The 17,753-nt window shown below is 42.6% G+C and overlaps 2 protein-coding genes across 8 annotated transcripts in view; one reads left to right on the top strand and one right to left on the bottom strand.

Annotated features, from left to right (window-relative positions):
* Positions 1–17,753, bottom strand: part of LOC144020346 (solute carrier family 22 member 7-like) — a 41,165-nt gene that overhangs the window by 17,285 nt on the left and 6,127 nt on the right. For 2 of the 7 annotated variants that reach the window (XM_077523722.1, XM_077523719.1), the window contains exons 3-5: positions 17,441–17,594; positions 8,531–8,646; positions 3,177–3,238 (exon numbers count right to left, since the gene is read on the bottom strand). In XM_077523722.1, the coding sequence (XP_077379848.1) occupies positions 3,177–3,233 (57 nt within the window). In that variant the 5' untranslated portion in view covers positions 3,234–3,238; positions 8,531–8,646; positions 17,441–17,594. Of the gene's footprint in view, positions 1–3,176; positions 3,239–5,817; positions 5,844–8,530; positions 8,647–17,246; positions 17,336–17,440; positions 17,595–17,753 lie in introns of those variants that run through there. The other 5 variants (XM_077523720.1, XM_077523721.1, XM_077523726.1 and 2 more) reach the window with 5 other exon arrangements.
* Positions 2,332–8,984, top strand: myoz2b (myozenin 2b). Its single transcript, XM_077523728.1, has 5 exons — positions 2,332–2,453; positions 4,410–4,576; positions 4,814–4,907; positions 8,131–8,293; positions 8,365–8,984. Exons 1-5 carry the CDS (start codon positions 2,372–2,374, stop codon positions 8,588–8,590), a joined length of 732 nt encoding a protein of 243 aa, XP_077379854.1. The 5' UTR covers positions 2,332–2,371; the 3' UTR covers positions 8,591–8,984.

Here is a 17,753-nt window from a genome sequence, read left to right as displayed (position 1 = left end):
GGTCAGAAAAAAAGAAAGAGAAAAGAAAGATAAATCAAAAGTGAAATCCAGCACCGACCAAACACTTCCTGCATTCCCCATGATTACAAAATCAAAGTCTTACGCCACCCCGGAAGCCTCTAAATTCCAGCAAATTTAGCGAGATCTCAAGAGACCAGAGGAAAAACTAAAGAGAGGAAGGAGGGAAGGATCGATAAGGCAGAGTGAGATCCATAGAAGCCAGTACATCCCAATCCATCAAAGTGAAATCCAGCACCAACAAAGCATCACCATTAACTAAGAGGCACCTAAAGTGGTTTGTTTATTTTTGGTGGTTGCAACTAACAATGTTGCACAGCTGCATTACATCATACTGACAGAGGAACATTTTTTTCCCTATTGAAAAGGAATAGAGTAGGTGTTACATAAATTTAAGTATAGAGTCAATGTTTTAGGTAATTTTATAACAATCTCTACCATCATACAAGTGTAAAAACAAATCAAACAATAATAAAACAACAACCTTCATCCTTATATGTGTATGTTGACAGTGGTGCCTTACTAATTAATTTGAGGCCTAATTTATAGGAAGATTCAAATAGCAGGTGTTAAATTGTGTGTTCACGCTAACAGATTGGACGGCAGTTGTGTGCTTTTATTACTAATCTTTTAGTGGAGATTCCTAAAACGAGTGTGCTAAATTGCCACAAGCAAGCGCAAAAATGAATGTTGAAATTTTGGCATTGGAAGTGTAAGTGGAAGAAGAGACAAACTGACTGAGTTACAGACATATGGATTGTTGTGATAATTTTGGACAAGCTAGCAAAATGCATATCCAGTGATCATCTCAAAGAGGGCCACTGTTCTCTGTACATCAAGAATAATGTGCATAGCTTGAAGACATGTTACTCTGGAGGCTTTAACCCGTGAGACATGTTGACGGCGAACATTCCGACACAAGGAAGACGGTTTATCTCTGGAGGAGGAGGAAGTTCTCATCGGACGACTTGTCTCGTTCCATCCTCTACCAATTGCCCGATGGTGTTTGAGAGTGCTTGTCAGGTTATATTTAGCCTATTGATGCAAGCCGCATTCCATGCACAACTGACACAGAGACACACTGGCAGTGTAGCTTTAGTGTCTGCGAGCGTGAAGATCAGCGAAGATCAAACCGGCGAGTGCAGGTTGACCTCTGAGCCTCGCCCGCTTTTTCCCCCTCAAGGATACAGTTCGCACTCCCGGGACAACCATCACAGGTACGCAAAACACCAGACAGACTTTTTATTATGAATTCATATTTTAGATACGTCATTCTTTACTAATTGTTGCATTTCCCATATAGATCATGTCTCGTACAACGTTTTTAATATGCATGAAATTTTCCTTCACGAGTGTATTTCCTTTTTATTTGTTTATTTATTTATTTTTAATTGTACTTCATTACAACAAGTCCAAGAAATTGATTGCTGAAGGATGCTTAAAAAGATTGGGGATTTTAAAAAACCCCAAACAACAACAACACTTTTTTGCTTCGTTTTTCCTTTCAATATTATATCACTAACACGCAATGTTTGCATATATTGGTCAATTGAGACAGCTGTAGGTCTAAAAATGTTGGTCCTAATATGACAGCACCTTTAGATTATGTTACATATTTTAATAAAAAAATAAAAATAACAATCTTGTAAATGCTATGTATGGTACAAAAGCATAAAATATAGCAGATTTCTGTAGCAAAAACATGTTGAAATTAATTATACTGTAGTACACGTGTTTTAATAGCTACAAAATAATACATAAATTAATAATGAATATATATTAAGAAATGATTTTTACAGGGCTAACAAGCATGATGGATTGATTGGCACAATTACTAAAAAAAAATAGTGCAATTATAAAAAAATAATAATAATTGAACGTTTTAAGTTATTGTAAAAGGTCTTAAAATACTGCTAAATAAAAAAGAAATAAGATTATATCATTGCATGTATTTCAGAGTTCTCAAAAAGTGTTGAAAAAGTGTAAACATTTTTTTTTAATACTAAATTACAGGCATTCTGAAATAGCTAAGAAAAGAACTTGGCATTGATTTAAAAAAATTTACAAAACATAGTATTCTATTGTTGATATAAAATCTCATAAATATTCCAATAACAATGTAAGGAATGTAATGGATGTAATAAATATTACAGTCTACATTATATCCCTCGTTGTAACCCTAATTGCAACCCAATCATTGTCACCACTATCACCCATTCAAGTCGCTCATCATAAAAAATTGCAGCAGTCAACACTGCCATGTATCAAAAGTCCAAACAAGCTCATGGAGTGTCTCGTATGTGTTTCCAGTCCTCCCTCACTGCACTCAACAACAACCTTGGCGGGGCCCACAATGTCACAATTCTGTACAATGCCAGCTGGAGAGAAGAAGAAGCACGCGGCAGCTATTTGTCGAGAGGTCCACAGTACCAACGGTATGGCAAGCGGCCGAGGCAAACACGACACTGTTGCAATAATACAACATCCCTCGGAGGGATACGAGTGCAAAATGTCAGGGCTCCGGCTCGCCATAAATAAGCTACGGGGATGATTTACCACCCATAGAAGCCAGTGCTTTGTCTTTGCCCTTTTCAAAGCTCTATTTCTGGGTGGGTCGTGGGTGGGGCAGGGCAAGGGCTGGAGGGAGGGCCAACTGTGCGTAGCTGTTAGGATAACGTGAAGCCCTGTGACAGCTGGCCGCCATTCTGTCACATTGAAATTAATTCTGCGCCACGGCCGCAACTCATTTTCCATGACAGGGCTTATATGACATGCAACTTTTAGTGTATGAAGCATGACATAAATGCAACAGGTTACAGTTAAGACATGTCTCAGACTTAAAGAGGTCTTAACTGTAACTTGTTGAGTTAGGTGATTAGTGGTAATTATCCTGTTTGTCGACCAAGATATTAAACAGTGAGAGAACTGTAATCAACAAAAAGCGTCGTAAAAAAAGATGTTTGCAATCTTTGTTGTCGTTTTAAAAGTTGCTTTTATTATTATTATTATTATTATTTTGCGGGCTCATTGATATTTTAGTTCTAGTAACAAAAAACTAATTCTTTAGATTTAATATCCTAGGACATCATTGCTTATTCGGGTATATGTTAATTACAGTACTTGACAAACAAATTAATTGAAGATTACATCTGCCTCACCTCACAGTTGTAAGTTTCTCCTTTGAATCTCAGCTCAGGCCCTCCTGTTCTCTTCATTTCAACTGGGAAAAAAAACATGGGCAAACTAGTAATAATATTTAACTAAATACAATTTTTAAATAACTTATATTTGAGCACAAAATGATAGCAACACATGCAGACAGAGCATACAACAATACAGACAAATATATTACTGCATCTTATTTGCGACAGTCTTCTTCTGTCGTTCATCAACAAAGCTATGTAGTGTCTGTATGTATTCTACTGCCCCCTGGTGGCCAAGGGATATACCCGAAGGAGAAGCATGAACTCATGATGCAAAAACTATGGATAAACCATTAATTAAATTCAAATCGACATCGCAATGTAGAATATTAGAATACATTAAAAAAAAATAATCTTACAATTCTTAAAAAAAAATTAAAATAAATGTTTTTTTTTGGGTTGGCACTTAGTCAATAAAGATGGCTAGTTAAAGTGAAAAATCCGCACATTTGTTTACGTTATTGTTCTAAACTGATTTATGACTTACTGACTTGTGTTTAAACCATACTTTTTTTCGGTTTAAATTTTGTGATGTTGCACTAAACACTAAAAGACTGCAAGTCAAAGTGCTTAGGAAGTTAACAACGCTAACTGGAGTGGATAAATAAGCTATCTTTCATGATTAATTCATGGTTCATTTGCCTTTATTTTAGCATAAACATAACCTTTAAGACATTTTAGTATAAAATCAAATATATATTATTTATTGTAATGCATCATAATGTATTGCTTGTGTTTGTAAATAAATCAATAAATAAATTTAAAAAAAATGCAAAGCTAAAAAAACCTTGACAAAAATGCATATGAAATTTCATTATTGAAGGCTGAAGAAAAACTGCAATTAATTGTTTATTTCTATGTACATTCTATTCAGTTATACTGTATTAGTGTTAATTCATTAATTTATTTTTGTCTGAATTTGAATACTGCATACTGCATTGAATACTGTATAGTGCTAGTTTTCTTATTTTATTATTATTTGTATGTAATTATTTTTATTAAAGTGCACATCACAAAACATTTTGTGTTTTTGGAGAGTGATAATGGATTACTGGCATTTCCATTCATTTCAAAAGAGAACGATGATTTTTGAGTTACGAGCGTGGTCAGAGAATGAATGAAACTCCTAAGTCAATACACTCATGTAACTGTATGTGTGCTACATGTTTCTTTTCCTTGTGATCCCAGGTGACGTGATGGATCTAGGAAAGAAGCACAGCATTCCCAAAGACATCATGCTGGAGGAGCTGTCGCTGCTATCCAACAGAGGCTCCCGCCTGTTCAAGATGCGCCAGAGACGCTCGGAAAAGTACACGTTCGAAAGCATACAAAACGAGGCCAACGCTCAGCTTAACGTGAGCTTGCCGCTGCCACAACAAACACAGCAGTTTGTCGTGCTCGGTGCTGTCGTGTAACAACAAAATCGTGATAAGAGAAATGGGAGCCATCTACAAGAGGCTCCTCAGACACTTAGCTGACAAGCTACTTCCATGTTTATCAGTATCTGTATGCGTGTGTGTGTATGTCAGAGTGCATAGAAGTGAAGGCCGTCTACTTCAACTTGAGCTGATAGTCTTAACTGTGTTTTGCAGAATGATATTCTGGCCCAGAGTGCACACATGATTGAAATTAAAGTGGATGCGCCAACCAATGGAGACACTCCTAATCCCGATCAGACCGTTCCAGGTATTGATACCGTTTACTCATTAGCAAATGTTAAGTATTGACAAAGGCCTTATTGATTAATTGTCTGTTTGCTAAAAAATAGGCAAACAAACAAACAAAGCAAAAACAAAAATTCAATTCAATTTATTTCATCATTCCTTAAAAAAAAAAAAAAAAAGTGAGAGAAATGAAAGGGAACAGAAAGAAGTAAAACTTATGTTATCTTCCCTAATCAACAACAACAAAAAATAATAAAAACAACAACAAAAAATAATAATAAATAAAGTGTGAGCGGTCAAAATGTTTAAAAAAATTGCATAAATATGTCTAAATAATAATAATAATAATAATAATAATAATAAGAATGATAATAATAATAATAATAATTATTATTATTATTATTATATTGAAAATATAACATAATAATAAATTTATTATTATTATTGCTGTTATTATTATTATTATTATTATTATTATTATTATTATTATTATTATCATTATTATTATTATTATATAATAATAATAATCATTACTATTATAATTATGGGCGGCACGGTAGTCGAGTGGTTAGCACGTCCGCTTCCCAGTTCTGAGGTCTCCGGTTCGAGTCCAGGCTCGGACCTTCCTGGGTGGAGTTTGCATGTTCTCCCCGTGCCCGCGTGGGTCTTCTCCGGGTACTCCGGTCTCCTCCCACATTCCAAAGACATGCATGGCAGGTTAATTGGGCGCTCCGAATTGTCCCTAGGTGTGCTTGTGCGTGTGTGTGGATGGTTGTTCGTCTCCGTGTGCCCTGCGATTGGTTGGCAACCAGTCCAGGGTGTCCCCCGCCTACTGCCCAGAGCCAGCTGAGATAGGCGCCAGCAGCCCCCGCGACCCTTGTGAGGAATAAGCGGTCAAGAAAATGGATGGATGGATGGATTATAATTATTACCTGCGATTGGCTGGCAACCAGTCCAGGGTGTACCCCGCCTACTGTCCAAAGCCAGCTGGGATAGGCTCCAGCACCCCCCGCGACCCTTGTGAGGAATACGCGGTCAAGAAAATGGATGGATATCATTATTACTATTACCATTAATATTATTACCATTATTACCATTACTATTATTATTATTATTATTATTATTATTATTATTATGTTCAAAAAGGAGTAGTAAGGCGAGTATTTTCAGCAATACTTAGAATACAGTATTGCTCTTCTACACACATCTTTCCAGCTTCGCTCCAATATGCGTCTGACAGGTCTGGAAAAAGTGAGCAGTTTTACTTTATTTTTGTTTTATGTTGTTAATTTCTCAGCCAGGTTTCGAACAACCAACATTTCAGTCCTACAACCCTCCAAAAATACCTTAATCCTTTTCAACCGTCCAAAGCTTTTGAACTGTGAGTCCAGTGTGGATAAATGTGATTTACAGCATTAGTTAAAGATGTTCCCTCATCATTCATTCCGGTGATATTCAGTTTTTTTTGTGTGGTGATTTTGTCATCTATATCACCCCCCCCCCCCCCCCCCCCGACTGTCATCGCTCCACCGTGCGCTATAAATAAAACCGACTGCCAAACAGTCAAGCATGAGCTTGCGATTATGTAATGTTGTCATAAAAAAACAAAAAACAACAACCAAAAAAGCGACAACACGGTGTAGAGTCATAAGAGCAAAGGCTTGGCTGGAAGCGTTTTGAGAATTACATTCTACAGTGGCTGTTTGAGTTTTTTTTTTTTAGTTTTTTTTAAGAATGATTAATTGCATGCATCCATCTGATGTGATCCATCAAAAGCCACCGAGCTCAGTCCTGAAGGGTTGCCATCCCATGCGGACATGTTACATGATGAGTGTACACTTCAAGTATGCGCTATTTTAAGGCCTAAGATCATAATGATGGACAAGTCAGCCTGCCAAGGCTAAGGGCTCTCGAAGCACGCTCTCCGCTCGTAATTCCACTCATAAAGTGCAAATCTTAGCTCTGTCGCCATAAAGTGAACTGTTAAAATTCTTATGAACCAAAACATCCCATCATGATCAGTTGAGTTTTTAGACGAGAACATTTGTCTATGTTTTTGCTTTTTAAATTACATTTTTCCCTTTTGAACTATAAGACTTGAGGGCAGGCACGACAGCTAGATGAAAAGAAAGAACAAATGTTTTTAACCCTGGTCAGGGGATTTCATCTAAGGGCATTTTGAGAATAGCAGAAAATGTCACCAAAAAAAAAAAGATTCAGAAAATAAGTGTGTTAATGATTGCAATGAGTTTTAAAGGGGAAGTAAAAAAAAACTAAATAAATAACAAATAAAAATCTTGTCAGTAATATGTTCAATGCAGCCCCACTAGTCTAAATACAATATTCTAGTTAATATTGAGTTAGTGGAATATGAGTTTAGCAGCAAAATCCAGCAGTGTTTATCAGTATCAGAAGGCGGCCATTTTGCCACTTGCTGTCGACTAAAGATGACATAGAATTACATGCTATGTATCTAAAACAAACACATAGCTTAGCCTTTAGTCTGCTAGCTTAATGCTAATGCTAAGACATAATTGAAAAGTGTGTATATAGCTCTATAAAGAAACTAATATTTGAATAAAAAGGGTGCGGCAACACATTTATACAGTCAATATAACACGACAGTCATATATTCTTTATTCTCTGCGAGATGTCTATACTGTAAAGACATCTATGTACAGTATATCTGCCTGCCTGTCTGTCTGTCTGTATTATACTTCCCCCTGGTGGCCAAAAACTCGTTTAAATTCTTTTTAATTCTCATTCTCATTCTCTTATGGTTTTATGAGCAAAAATATTATACCGCTAATTTTAACACATTACACACATGCTGCTTTTTTTTTTTTAAAGAGAAAATAATGGATTAAGACATTTCCATTCATTTCCATGGGGAAACACATTTGAGATCAGTGATTTGATTTACAAACAATCATGACAAATTTTTTAATTCATATCTCAAGGCACAACTGTATAATTAATTAACCAGTTATATAATAAACTGAATCTATTTTTTTTTAAGTATAATTGTTTACACTCCAAAAATGTTTCCTTATTCAAAATAACTAAGTGAAACAATCATTACATGAGATACTGAAATCAATATTAGAGGACTCTAGCTGAGGTAAATATTTGGTGGGCTGGACTACACACCAGAGCGTGTAAAAGAGATGGTGGGTCCATCCAGTCCTGCCCCTCAAGCAAAGTCACCAAAAGTTTATAGTCAAATTTGTGTGTTCCTTTGATAGATACAAACGCAGAGAAGTTAAAAGCTGCCTCTATGCCGAAAATCTACCACTCGCCCTGGGAGGAGGCCATAAGCAACGATCCAGGCCTCGCCGAAGCTTTCAAACTGAGCATGCCCGCCATGGACCCTCGACCAGAACTTCCCGAGTACAAAAGCTTCAACCGGTGAGAAATACGTGCTTTTGAATGGATGGAAATTTCAACAACTTGGATTTCCAATGTGGTGCACGTTACAGGGTCGCGACCCCTTACGGCGGCTTTGAGAAAGCGCCGCGAGGAATCACTTTCAAACTTCCAGAGCTGGACCTGAACCCTCCCAAGTACCCGGAGCTCCAGGAGCCGAGAATGAAGAGAGCCACTTTTAACAGAAGCGCCCAAGGATGGATATCTGAGGGCACCCACCTCATCCTGCCCACTATCACCCTGGAGTCCATCCTGGCTCCCGAGTCGGAAGACCTGTAGGGTGGACTCGGGATGACGGTGGTCCAGTGCGTCTCACGGCTGCCATTTTGGGGTCCCTGCACACAACGGACAATGGAATGTTTCACCCAACTATCCCTCAGATGATTACTTTTCGTGTGTTTGCTGTACATTGGGATAAATGTCATGTAAATAGAGAATGGAAAGTGCTGCAAATGAGAGTTGCCAGTGGTTGTGAACATGTGATGTAAATAAAGGATGCAACTTATTTGTGAATGTCACACAATCAAGAAGGGAGAGAAAAAACGAGGATGGTGATTTAACGAGTTTGCTTGTCTGTCCAAATAACAGCAGTTAACTGAAGTTGGATTTACCTTGCAAGTGTCAAGTGTCTAATTCCAATTTAATGCGGCCATAAAAAGTCTACACACCCCTGTTCAAATGGCAGATTTTTGTGATTTAAAAAAAAAAAAAATCATCTTTAACATAGCACAGGAAAGTCATTAGTAAATTTCACACATCTGAGAGACTGTTCATGTGCCTCAGTAGGTGCTGCTGCTTTGGTTAGCAACAACACATTTCATATGCATAGCATAGCAGTGAACTATGTCATGTTTGTGTTTGAACAACAGTGGTAACTTAACTGAGACAATTACACTTTAGCACCTGTATTCTTTTTTTCCCTAATGAAAAATGTGAGGTGTCTTACTTGAGTGGTGAATTTTCTAAAGTGAACAAGAGTAATTGGTCAAGAGTGTGAAGAAATATTTGTCCTATTTCCTCAAATTGAGTCTGGCCAAAAGTTGCAGATGTCATGTTACATACCTCTGCTTTAATCCAGCCAGCTGAATATTTACATTATCAATAGTTCTGTAATATTTCTTGCACTAATTTCGCTAATTTTCCCATAAATTTGGTTAATTAAAATGTGTTTATTTTGTATTTATAAATAAATGGCTTACAGTATTTGAATTCATAAAATCAAAATATTAGTAAAAATACCACACATTTAACTTTTTTTTTTTTTATTTAACATAAAATGAAAAAAACATTAATTTTATTATTGTATAAACTATTTTATATATTTTTTTATAAATACACACTATTTTATTTTTAACCTTATCTTAATTGAACTGGCTAGAGCTGTCAAAATTAATCAATTAATTGAGTACCGGTAATCAATTATCAAATTAATCGACAACTATTTTAATAATCAAGTAATCGTTTGGAGGCTTTTTTTTCTTTTTTTTTCTCTTTAAATTCTCCATATCCTCTGATTTCACCATATCAATGGTACCGGCAATTGTTCACTGATTTCTGTTGTCCTTCATGAAGAAGACTGATTATGTTCTGTGTTTAATCAAAATAAATCAAATCAAATCAACTTTATTTCTATAGCACCTTTCATACATTCAAATGCAACTCAAATAAACTGAAAAGCCACCCCGCCACCCCATATCCCCATGATTGTCCCCTCAGACACACACACAAACCACAACATGGCGGGACACAGAAGAACCCTGTGTGGAAAGGCACCCAGAAGGAGTTCATCCACACTGAGAGGGATGACAGCCAACCACCACAGGGAGGATTGCCATCCCAGAGACCGCCGGCTCCAGACAGACTGAAGCGAGCAACAGCTCCCCGGGGCCAAGAGGCCCCCGGGACAACCGCCCGCCCAACATTTGCAAACATCTGTTTTTACTTTGGAAAACAATGACCGAACCGGTACTATACGAACATGAAGCACGAAATAAACACCGATCACTGGTTAATGTCAATAATCAGGTCAAAAAAATGCTTTTGCAATACATTTTAATGCAAAATTAAAATGAATCTTATTAGTCGATTAACCCGCAGGCCATATCTTATTTTGAAATGACTTGGTCAGAACCAACCAAAGCCCAAAACGGGTCACAATATTGCATCCGGGTTAATCGATTCTAAAAATATTCGGTAGTGACAGCACTAGATCTGACCCTTCTGTGTGTTTTAAAAATCAAATTCAGCCGTTGAACACAAAAGTTTGACTTTTGACATCAACCAGCAACCTTATAAGAAAAGCTGTGAATGGGCATCTTAGTTCACCACATTGCAGAAACCAGTACAACAATTTACGTAAGCGGTGATGTCGAGCTTCTAATTTTGGTGTTGATACAAATGGAAACAATATAGACGAGTGCACTGTCTGTGTGTCTGTGTGTGTGTGTGTGTGTGTGTGTCATGTTTCTTTATAGCGCCGAGAACGGACAGATGGAGAGACGTTACAAAGCTGCCGCGGGCTCGTCACAAGCGAGGACGTCCCCGACTAGCTGAGCGGCAATTAAACTAATAAGAGCAGAGGAAGAAGGCCTTGTGCGTCTGTGGGGACGTGTGACGAGAGATGACGCTATAAACAGACACGAACACGTTCCACTTTTACTTTCTTTACCACAAACTTACTGTACATGACACTCATCTCCTCTCAACAAAGACTCCGAAATGCACCTGATCCAATATAAGAGTTTATCATAAATTCTGCTTCGACACAGTTGCATTAACCACTTGTGCGCTGTGCTGCCAATTCAACTGCATTAGTATATGTCTATGAATTAAAAAAAAAAAAAAAAAAAAAAAAAAAAAAAAAAAAAAAGGAATGTATTGTGTTTGACCTTAGAAGTTCATCACTGAGGAGTGATGCAATCATCACACATGTTTTATTGTTTTAATTTTTGCTGACCTGGGCTTGGATGCCCTGCAGGACCCTCCATCTGGCTCTCTATCCCACGTTGGGTGCACACTGGTTCTAATTGAGTTGTGCACTAATAAAAAAAAAAAAAAAAAAAAAAAAGACAGAAGAATAAATACTAATTATGTGATATAATAAAGACTAGTTTATACCACAACTAATGATTATTATAATTGATTAATCTGTTGATTATTTTTTGATTAATCACGAAATCAGGTTAATTTCTATTTTGCAGTTATAGCACCCTCTGGTGGCTATTTTTTTTTTAGTGCAATTTAATTTTCATTAGGCAGGTTTTTGCCCTTCTATGTTTTTTAAATCTAGTATGAGCTCTCTTTTTTTTTACAATATTGTGATCTTTTTTAAATGACGCCAACACCCCCACAATATCGTGATAATTATCGTATCGTGAGCTTCATATCGTGATTGTCACGCCGCCACCAGAGTGGCGGTTCATGCTTTTGTTTTCACAGTCAGGTTCCCGTTTTATTTTGAAAGTATTAACTCTCCTCTCACCCCAGGTCACTTACCCTTCCTGCAGCTCACTGATTACCGGTCCACGCCCATGATCACCACCACCTGTTCCCAATCAACCCGGACATAAAAGCCACCTGCATTCTCCCCTCCGTTGCCGAAGTGTCACATCTCAGTGCATGGAAGCGTCCTCACAGTCCTTGAGCCACAGTCCTAGTTTGATGTCTTGCCTTGCTTTGTCTTGCGCCCTTTGTTTGCCCCTTGTTTTCCTCCCTTGTGGAGCGCCTTTAGTTGTCCCTGTTTTTGAGTGCCCTTTTTGTATCTCCAGTTTGGAGCTCTTTTTGTTCAGCCTTTTTTCCCTCTTTGAGAGGTGTTTTGAGTTTCGATATATTAAAGCTGCAGCCTTGTTGGCCAACTTACACTCTGCGTCTGAGTCCTACCTCCTCGCTTCGTGTCAGTACACTTCGGCCAGCATGGACCCAGCGGAGAAGTTGGTGGCTGCACTTCGGCAACAGGCTGCCCGCCTGTCGCACACGGAGGAGGCCCAGCAGGCTATGGTCACCCGGATGGGAGAGCTCGCTGGACAGGTGCAGGAGCTGGTGAGCCACCTGCAACACGCCACGCCGAACGTCACGAAACCAGAGACCGCTGAACTACCGATCCCGACTACAGTCGTGTCCGGGGCTGGTTTGAGATTGGCTTCCCCGGAGCGATACTCGGGAGACCAAGGACAATGTCAGGCATTCCTGACCGAATGCGACATACACTTTGAACTCTCACCACAGGCATTCCCCACGGACCGTTCCCGCGTGGCCTTTATGATTTCCCACCTGACTGGACGAGCCAGAGACTGGGCCACCGCGGAATGGGCACGGCACTCCCCGACTTGCTCAACCGCAGCCGGGTTTAGCAGGGCACTTCGCCTCGTGTTCGATCCAACCAACATGGATCGGGAAAAGACTCGAGAGCTTAGTAACCTCAGACAAGGCCGAGAATCGGTGAATGATTATGCAATCCGATTCCGAACTCTAGCGGCCAAGAGTGGCTGGAATGACACAGCCCTTTTTGACCACTTTTAAAGGGGCTTTCCACAGCCATGCAAGAACTCCTACTGCCCGTGGACTTACCTGGCGATTTGGACTCATTGATCTCGTTGGCCATCCGCACAGGTCATCGAAGGCGAGATCTTTTGCAGACCAGCGGACATCAACGGGGACACGGCTCCGGATTCTTCTGGCATCCAGAAGCAAGAGGCCCTCCGCAAGGTGCACTTCCCCAGTCGCCCACCGCGGGAAGGCCCAGCGAGAGTGACGAGGAGCCGATGCAGCTGGACCGCGCCCGATTGTCTCACCACGAACGTCAGCGACGTCGTCAAGAGGGGCGGTGCTACTATTGTGGAGAAAAAGGACATTTGGTGGTCGCTTGTCCCACCAAGCGAGGCCCTCCGGTGACTTCCGAGACTCCCAAACTGGTCAAGAACCGAAAACTCACGCAAGTCACGATTTCCTGCAATGCCACTTCCACAGACCTACTAGCTCTCATTGACTCCGGAGCGGACGAGAGCCTCATGGATTGGGGTCTGGTAAAGAAATTGCAGGCCGGCACGGAACCACTTTCGACCCATATGAGGGCCAGGGCGCTCAATGGCAAAGACCTATTCCTCATCACGCACGTCACAGAGCCACTCGAGATCCACATTGGACAGCACAGAGAACTTCTTCGCTTCCATGTCTTCCGTTCCCCATCACACACACTGGTCCTGGGTCATCCCTGGTTGCAGTTGCACAACCCCCGCATCGACTGGCGATCGGGGCGAGTCCTGGACTGGGGAGATGATTGTGAACACCATGGGGTGGAGCGGCCAGCGGCAGAGGCACCTCCCGCTGCCATCCGACAGGTGTCTCTCATGAATGACCAGGATTACCCGGACTTGAACACCGTTCCCACCTGCTATCATCCTCTCAGGGAGGTGTTCAGCAAGACCAAGGCCATGTCACTTCCCCCACATCGATCCTATGACTGTGCGATCGAGTTGATTCCTGGATCTACCATCCCCAAGGGGAGATTGTACTCGGTTTCGGGTCCCGAACGCAAGGCCCTAAACGAGTACATAGACACTTCATTGAAAGCCGGACTTATTCGGCCCTCGTCATCGCCAGCTGGAGCCGGTTTTTTCTTTGTGGGCAAGAAGGATGGCTCATTACGCCCTTGCATTGACTACAGTCCCCTGAATGAAATCACAGTCAAGAATCGTTATCCTTTGCCCTTGATGTCTTCAGTATTCGACCAGCTCCAGCAAGCCAAGATATTCACCAAACTGGATCTCCGCAACGCCTATCATCTCGTCCGTATTCGTGCAGGAGATGAGTGGAAAACTGGCTTCAATACTCCACGAGGCCACTACGAATATTTGGTCATGCCCTTTGGACTCACTAATGCGCCAGCGGTTTTCCAGGCCATGATTAATGATGTGCTCAAGGACTTCCTCGACCAGTTCGTGTATGTGTATCTTGACGACATATTGATCTACTCACCGGATTTGAAAACCCACCAGAACCATGTCACCCAGGTCCTGAAACGCTTGCTAGAACACAAGCTCTATGTAAAGGCTGAAAAGAGCCTTTTTCATGCGGATACCGTCTCATTTCTGGGATTCATCGTATCTCCTGGCAAAGTCGAGATGGAGCTGGAGAAGGTCAGCGCGGTCAGGGACTGGCCCACACCGGAATCCAGAAAAAAGGTGCAACAGTTCCTGGGCTTCGCCAACTTCTACCGACGCTTCATCCGCAACTTCAGCTCCATCGCTGCTCCACTCCATGCCTTGACCTCGCCACAGCAACGCTTCGTCTGGACCCCGGAAGCCAACGCCGCATTCAACACACTTAAGAAATGTTTCACAGAGGCTCCGATACTCAGAGTTCCCGACCCTACCCGCCAGTTCGTGGTTGAGGTAGATGCCTCCAATCTGGGCGTCGGAGCCGTGCTTTCCCAAAGGAGCCAGGAGGATGGAAAAGTGCATCCCTGCGCCTTCTTGTCCCGGAAACTCTCAAAGGCCGAGCGCAACTACAGCGTAGGAGACCGAGAATTGCTGGCTGTCAAGGTCGCTTTGGAAGAGTGGAGGCACTGGCTGGAGGGCGCGGAACACCCCTTCATCATCTGGACAGACCACCGCAACCTGGAATACCTACGTCAAGCCAAAAGACTGAACCCACGACAGGCCAGGTGGTCATTATTCTTTAACAGATTCTCGTTTTCTCTGACCTACAGACCCGGAAGCAAGAATGTTAAAGCAGACGCTCTTTCGCGTATTCATGACCCGGAAACCACAGCAACCGAACCTGAACCCATCCTGCCTAGAGACTGCATTGTCGGAGCCATGTCCTGGCAGGTTGAAGAGGATGTCAAGGAGGCCCTCCAAGACACGATCGTTCCAAAGGAGTGTCCACCACGACGGCTCTACGTCCCGGAGGGTCTACGAGCACAGGTGATCAATTGGGCACACACCTCTCGCCTGTCTTGCCACCCAGGCACTCGCAGGACCCTGTTCGCCGTCGCCCGGAGATTCTGGTGGCCTTCTATGGAGACATCGGTGCAGGAATATGTCAAGGCCTGCCCAGTCTGTGCCCGAAATAAAACATCAAACCAACCCCGGATGGGTCTCCTCCATCCACTGCCGATCCCCTCAAGACCCTGGGCGGAGATTTCTATGGACTTTGTGACTGGACTTCCCACCTCACAGGGTAAAACCACGATACTTACAGTAGTCGATCGCTTTTCAAAAATGGTCCGCTTTATTCCCTTACCCAAGCTACCCTCCGCCAAGAGAACAGCCGAAATCATGATCGACCAGGTATTCAGGATCCATGGATTCCCGCGACACATTGTGTCGGACCGCGGGCCCCAGTTTGTTTCTCGTTTTTGGAAGGAGTTTTGCAGAGCCATAGGAGCCAAGGCGAACCTAACCTCAGGCTATCACCCAGAGGCCAATGGACAAGCTGAGAGGCTCAACCAGCAGCTGGAGACCGGACTTCGATGCTTGGTCTCCCAAAACCCATCCACTTGGAGCAAAAACTTGGTATGGGTCGAACTTGCACATAACTCCTTACCCACCTCTGCCACAGGAATCACGCCATTCAAATGTGTTCACGGATACGATCCACCTTACTTCGCGGACCTGGAGGAGGAAGCCTCAGTCCCCTCGGTTCTCGCCATGGTCCGCAGATGTCGCCGAATCTGGTCAGCAGCTCGACTGGCACTACAGCGTCAAGGCGACAGGGTGAAAAGAGCTGCTGACCGGAGGAGGAAGGCCGCACCCCAATACCAGCCAGGCCAAAAGGTATGGCTTTCCACAAAACACCTTCATCTCAAAGTTCCATGTCCAAAGTTGGCCCCTAGATTCGTGGGGCCGTTCCCAATTGCCAAGACCATAGGTCCTGCCGCCGTGCGCCTTCGCCTGCCTCGATCCCTCCGCGCCCACCCCACCTTCCACGTGAGTCAGGTCAAGCCAGTCCAGGACAGTTCCCTGGTCCCGCCCGAGCCGGCGCCGCCCCCTCCGGAGATGGTGGAGGGGGGCCCGGTGTATAAAGTTAAGAAATTGTTGGACGTCAGGAAGCGGGGCCGGGGACACCAATACCTGGTGGATTGGGAGGGTTACGGGCCAGAAGAGAGGCAGTGGGTGCCCGCCCGGTTCATCGTGGACCCCTCCCTCATTGACGATTTCTATGAAGAGCACCCTGACATTCCTGGGCCGTCGAGAGCCGGCCGTTGAGGGGGGGGTACTGTCACGCCGCCACCAGAGTGGCGGTTCATGCTTTTGTTTTCACAGTCAGGTTCCCGTTTTATTTTGAAAGTATTAACTCTCCTCTCACCCCAGGTCACTTACCCTTCCTGCAGCTCACTGATTACCGGTCCACGCCCATGATCACCACCACCTGTTCCCAATCAACCCGGACATAAAAGCCACCTGCATTCTCCCCTCCGTTGCCGAAGTGTCACATCTCAGTGCATGGAAGCGTCCTCACAGTCCTTGAGCCACAGTCCTAGTTTGATGTCTTGCCTTGCTTTGTCTTGCGCCCTTTGTTTGCCCCTTGTTTTCCTCCCTTGTGGAGCGCCTTTAGTTGTCCCTGTTTTTGAGTGCCCTTTTTGTATCTCCAGTTTGGAGCTCTTTTTGTTCAGCCTTTTTTTCCCTCTTTGAGAGGTGTTTTGAGTTTCGATATATTAAAGCTGCAGCCTTGTTGGCCAACTTACACTCTGCGTCTGAGTCCTACCTCCTCGCTTCGTGTCAGTGATAATATCGTATTGTGACGTTTGGATATCGTTACATCCCTACTTAATGTGCTTAAATACAGGAAAATAGCACTGAAAAAGTTCAGTACAACTGAACTGTACTTGGACAGTGATTCTTTCAAGTACCACTAGAGGTACTAGGACCACACTTTGAGAATGTCAGGCAGAGGCAAATTTGAAATACTCATTAGGCGGTTGAATACAACTCACATTTTCCCCGATCGCCTGTGACAAGCGACTGATCGGCGACCATTCCATCCCCAACCCGAATGAGAAGAATCAATATCGATGTTCAATAACTGTACAATTCATGAAAGAGAGAAGCTGCGTTTTGTTCAACGGAGGGGAAAATGAGTCACATGTGCTATTTGACTTGCAATATTCTAAATATAGCATCACGTTACCTGGCATTTGAGCCTTCACAAAGCACAGGCATGTGGAGAGGGCTTAGTCCCCACACTGCTGCATGATTATGAAACGGGCGCAGTCATGTGATGTCTTCTCTCATCATCATCATGACAAGTTGCAAGTCTGACCTTCCTCCTCCTTCTCCTCCTCCTTCACACACACACACACACACACACACACACGAGTTAGTTTACCATGCAGGGGTCTTGCGAGGAAGAGTGCACACATAGCAGTGGTAGTGCACTTGAGGCTACACTAGGGGCGGAGTTTGACCTCCCAAGTCTCCAAACATCACTAATCCGCGTCGGA

Source organism: Festucalex cinctus, chromosome 6 (assembly GCF_051991245.1).
Source record: "Festucalex cinctus isolate MCC-2025b chromosome 6, RoL_Fcin_1.0, whole genome shotgun sequence".
Lineage (NCBI taxonomy): Eukaryota > Metazoa > Chordata > Actinopteri > Syngnathiformes > Syngnathidae > Festucalex > Festucalex cinctus.
This window is presented reverse-complemented; position numbering and strand designations above follow the sequence as displayed.

Excerpts from the sequence above, each read along its gene's own strand:
- myoz2b (XM_077523728.1), top strand. The coding sequence starts at position 2,372 with ATGTCACAATTCTGTACAATGCCAGCTGGAGAGAAGAAGAAGCACGCG. Across the intron at positions 2,454-4,409 it reads AGAGGTCCACAGTACCAACG|GTGACGTGATGGATCTAGGA; the intron begins GTATGGCAAGCG and ends TTGTGATCCCAG. Across the intron at positions 4,908-8,130 it reads TCCCGATCAGACCGTTCCAG|ATACAAACGCAGAGAAGTTA; the intron begins GTATTGATACCG and ends TTCCTTTGATAG.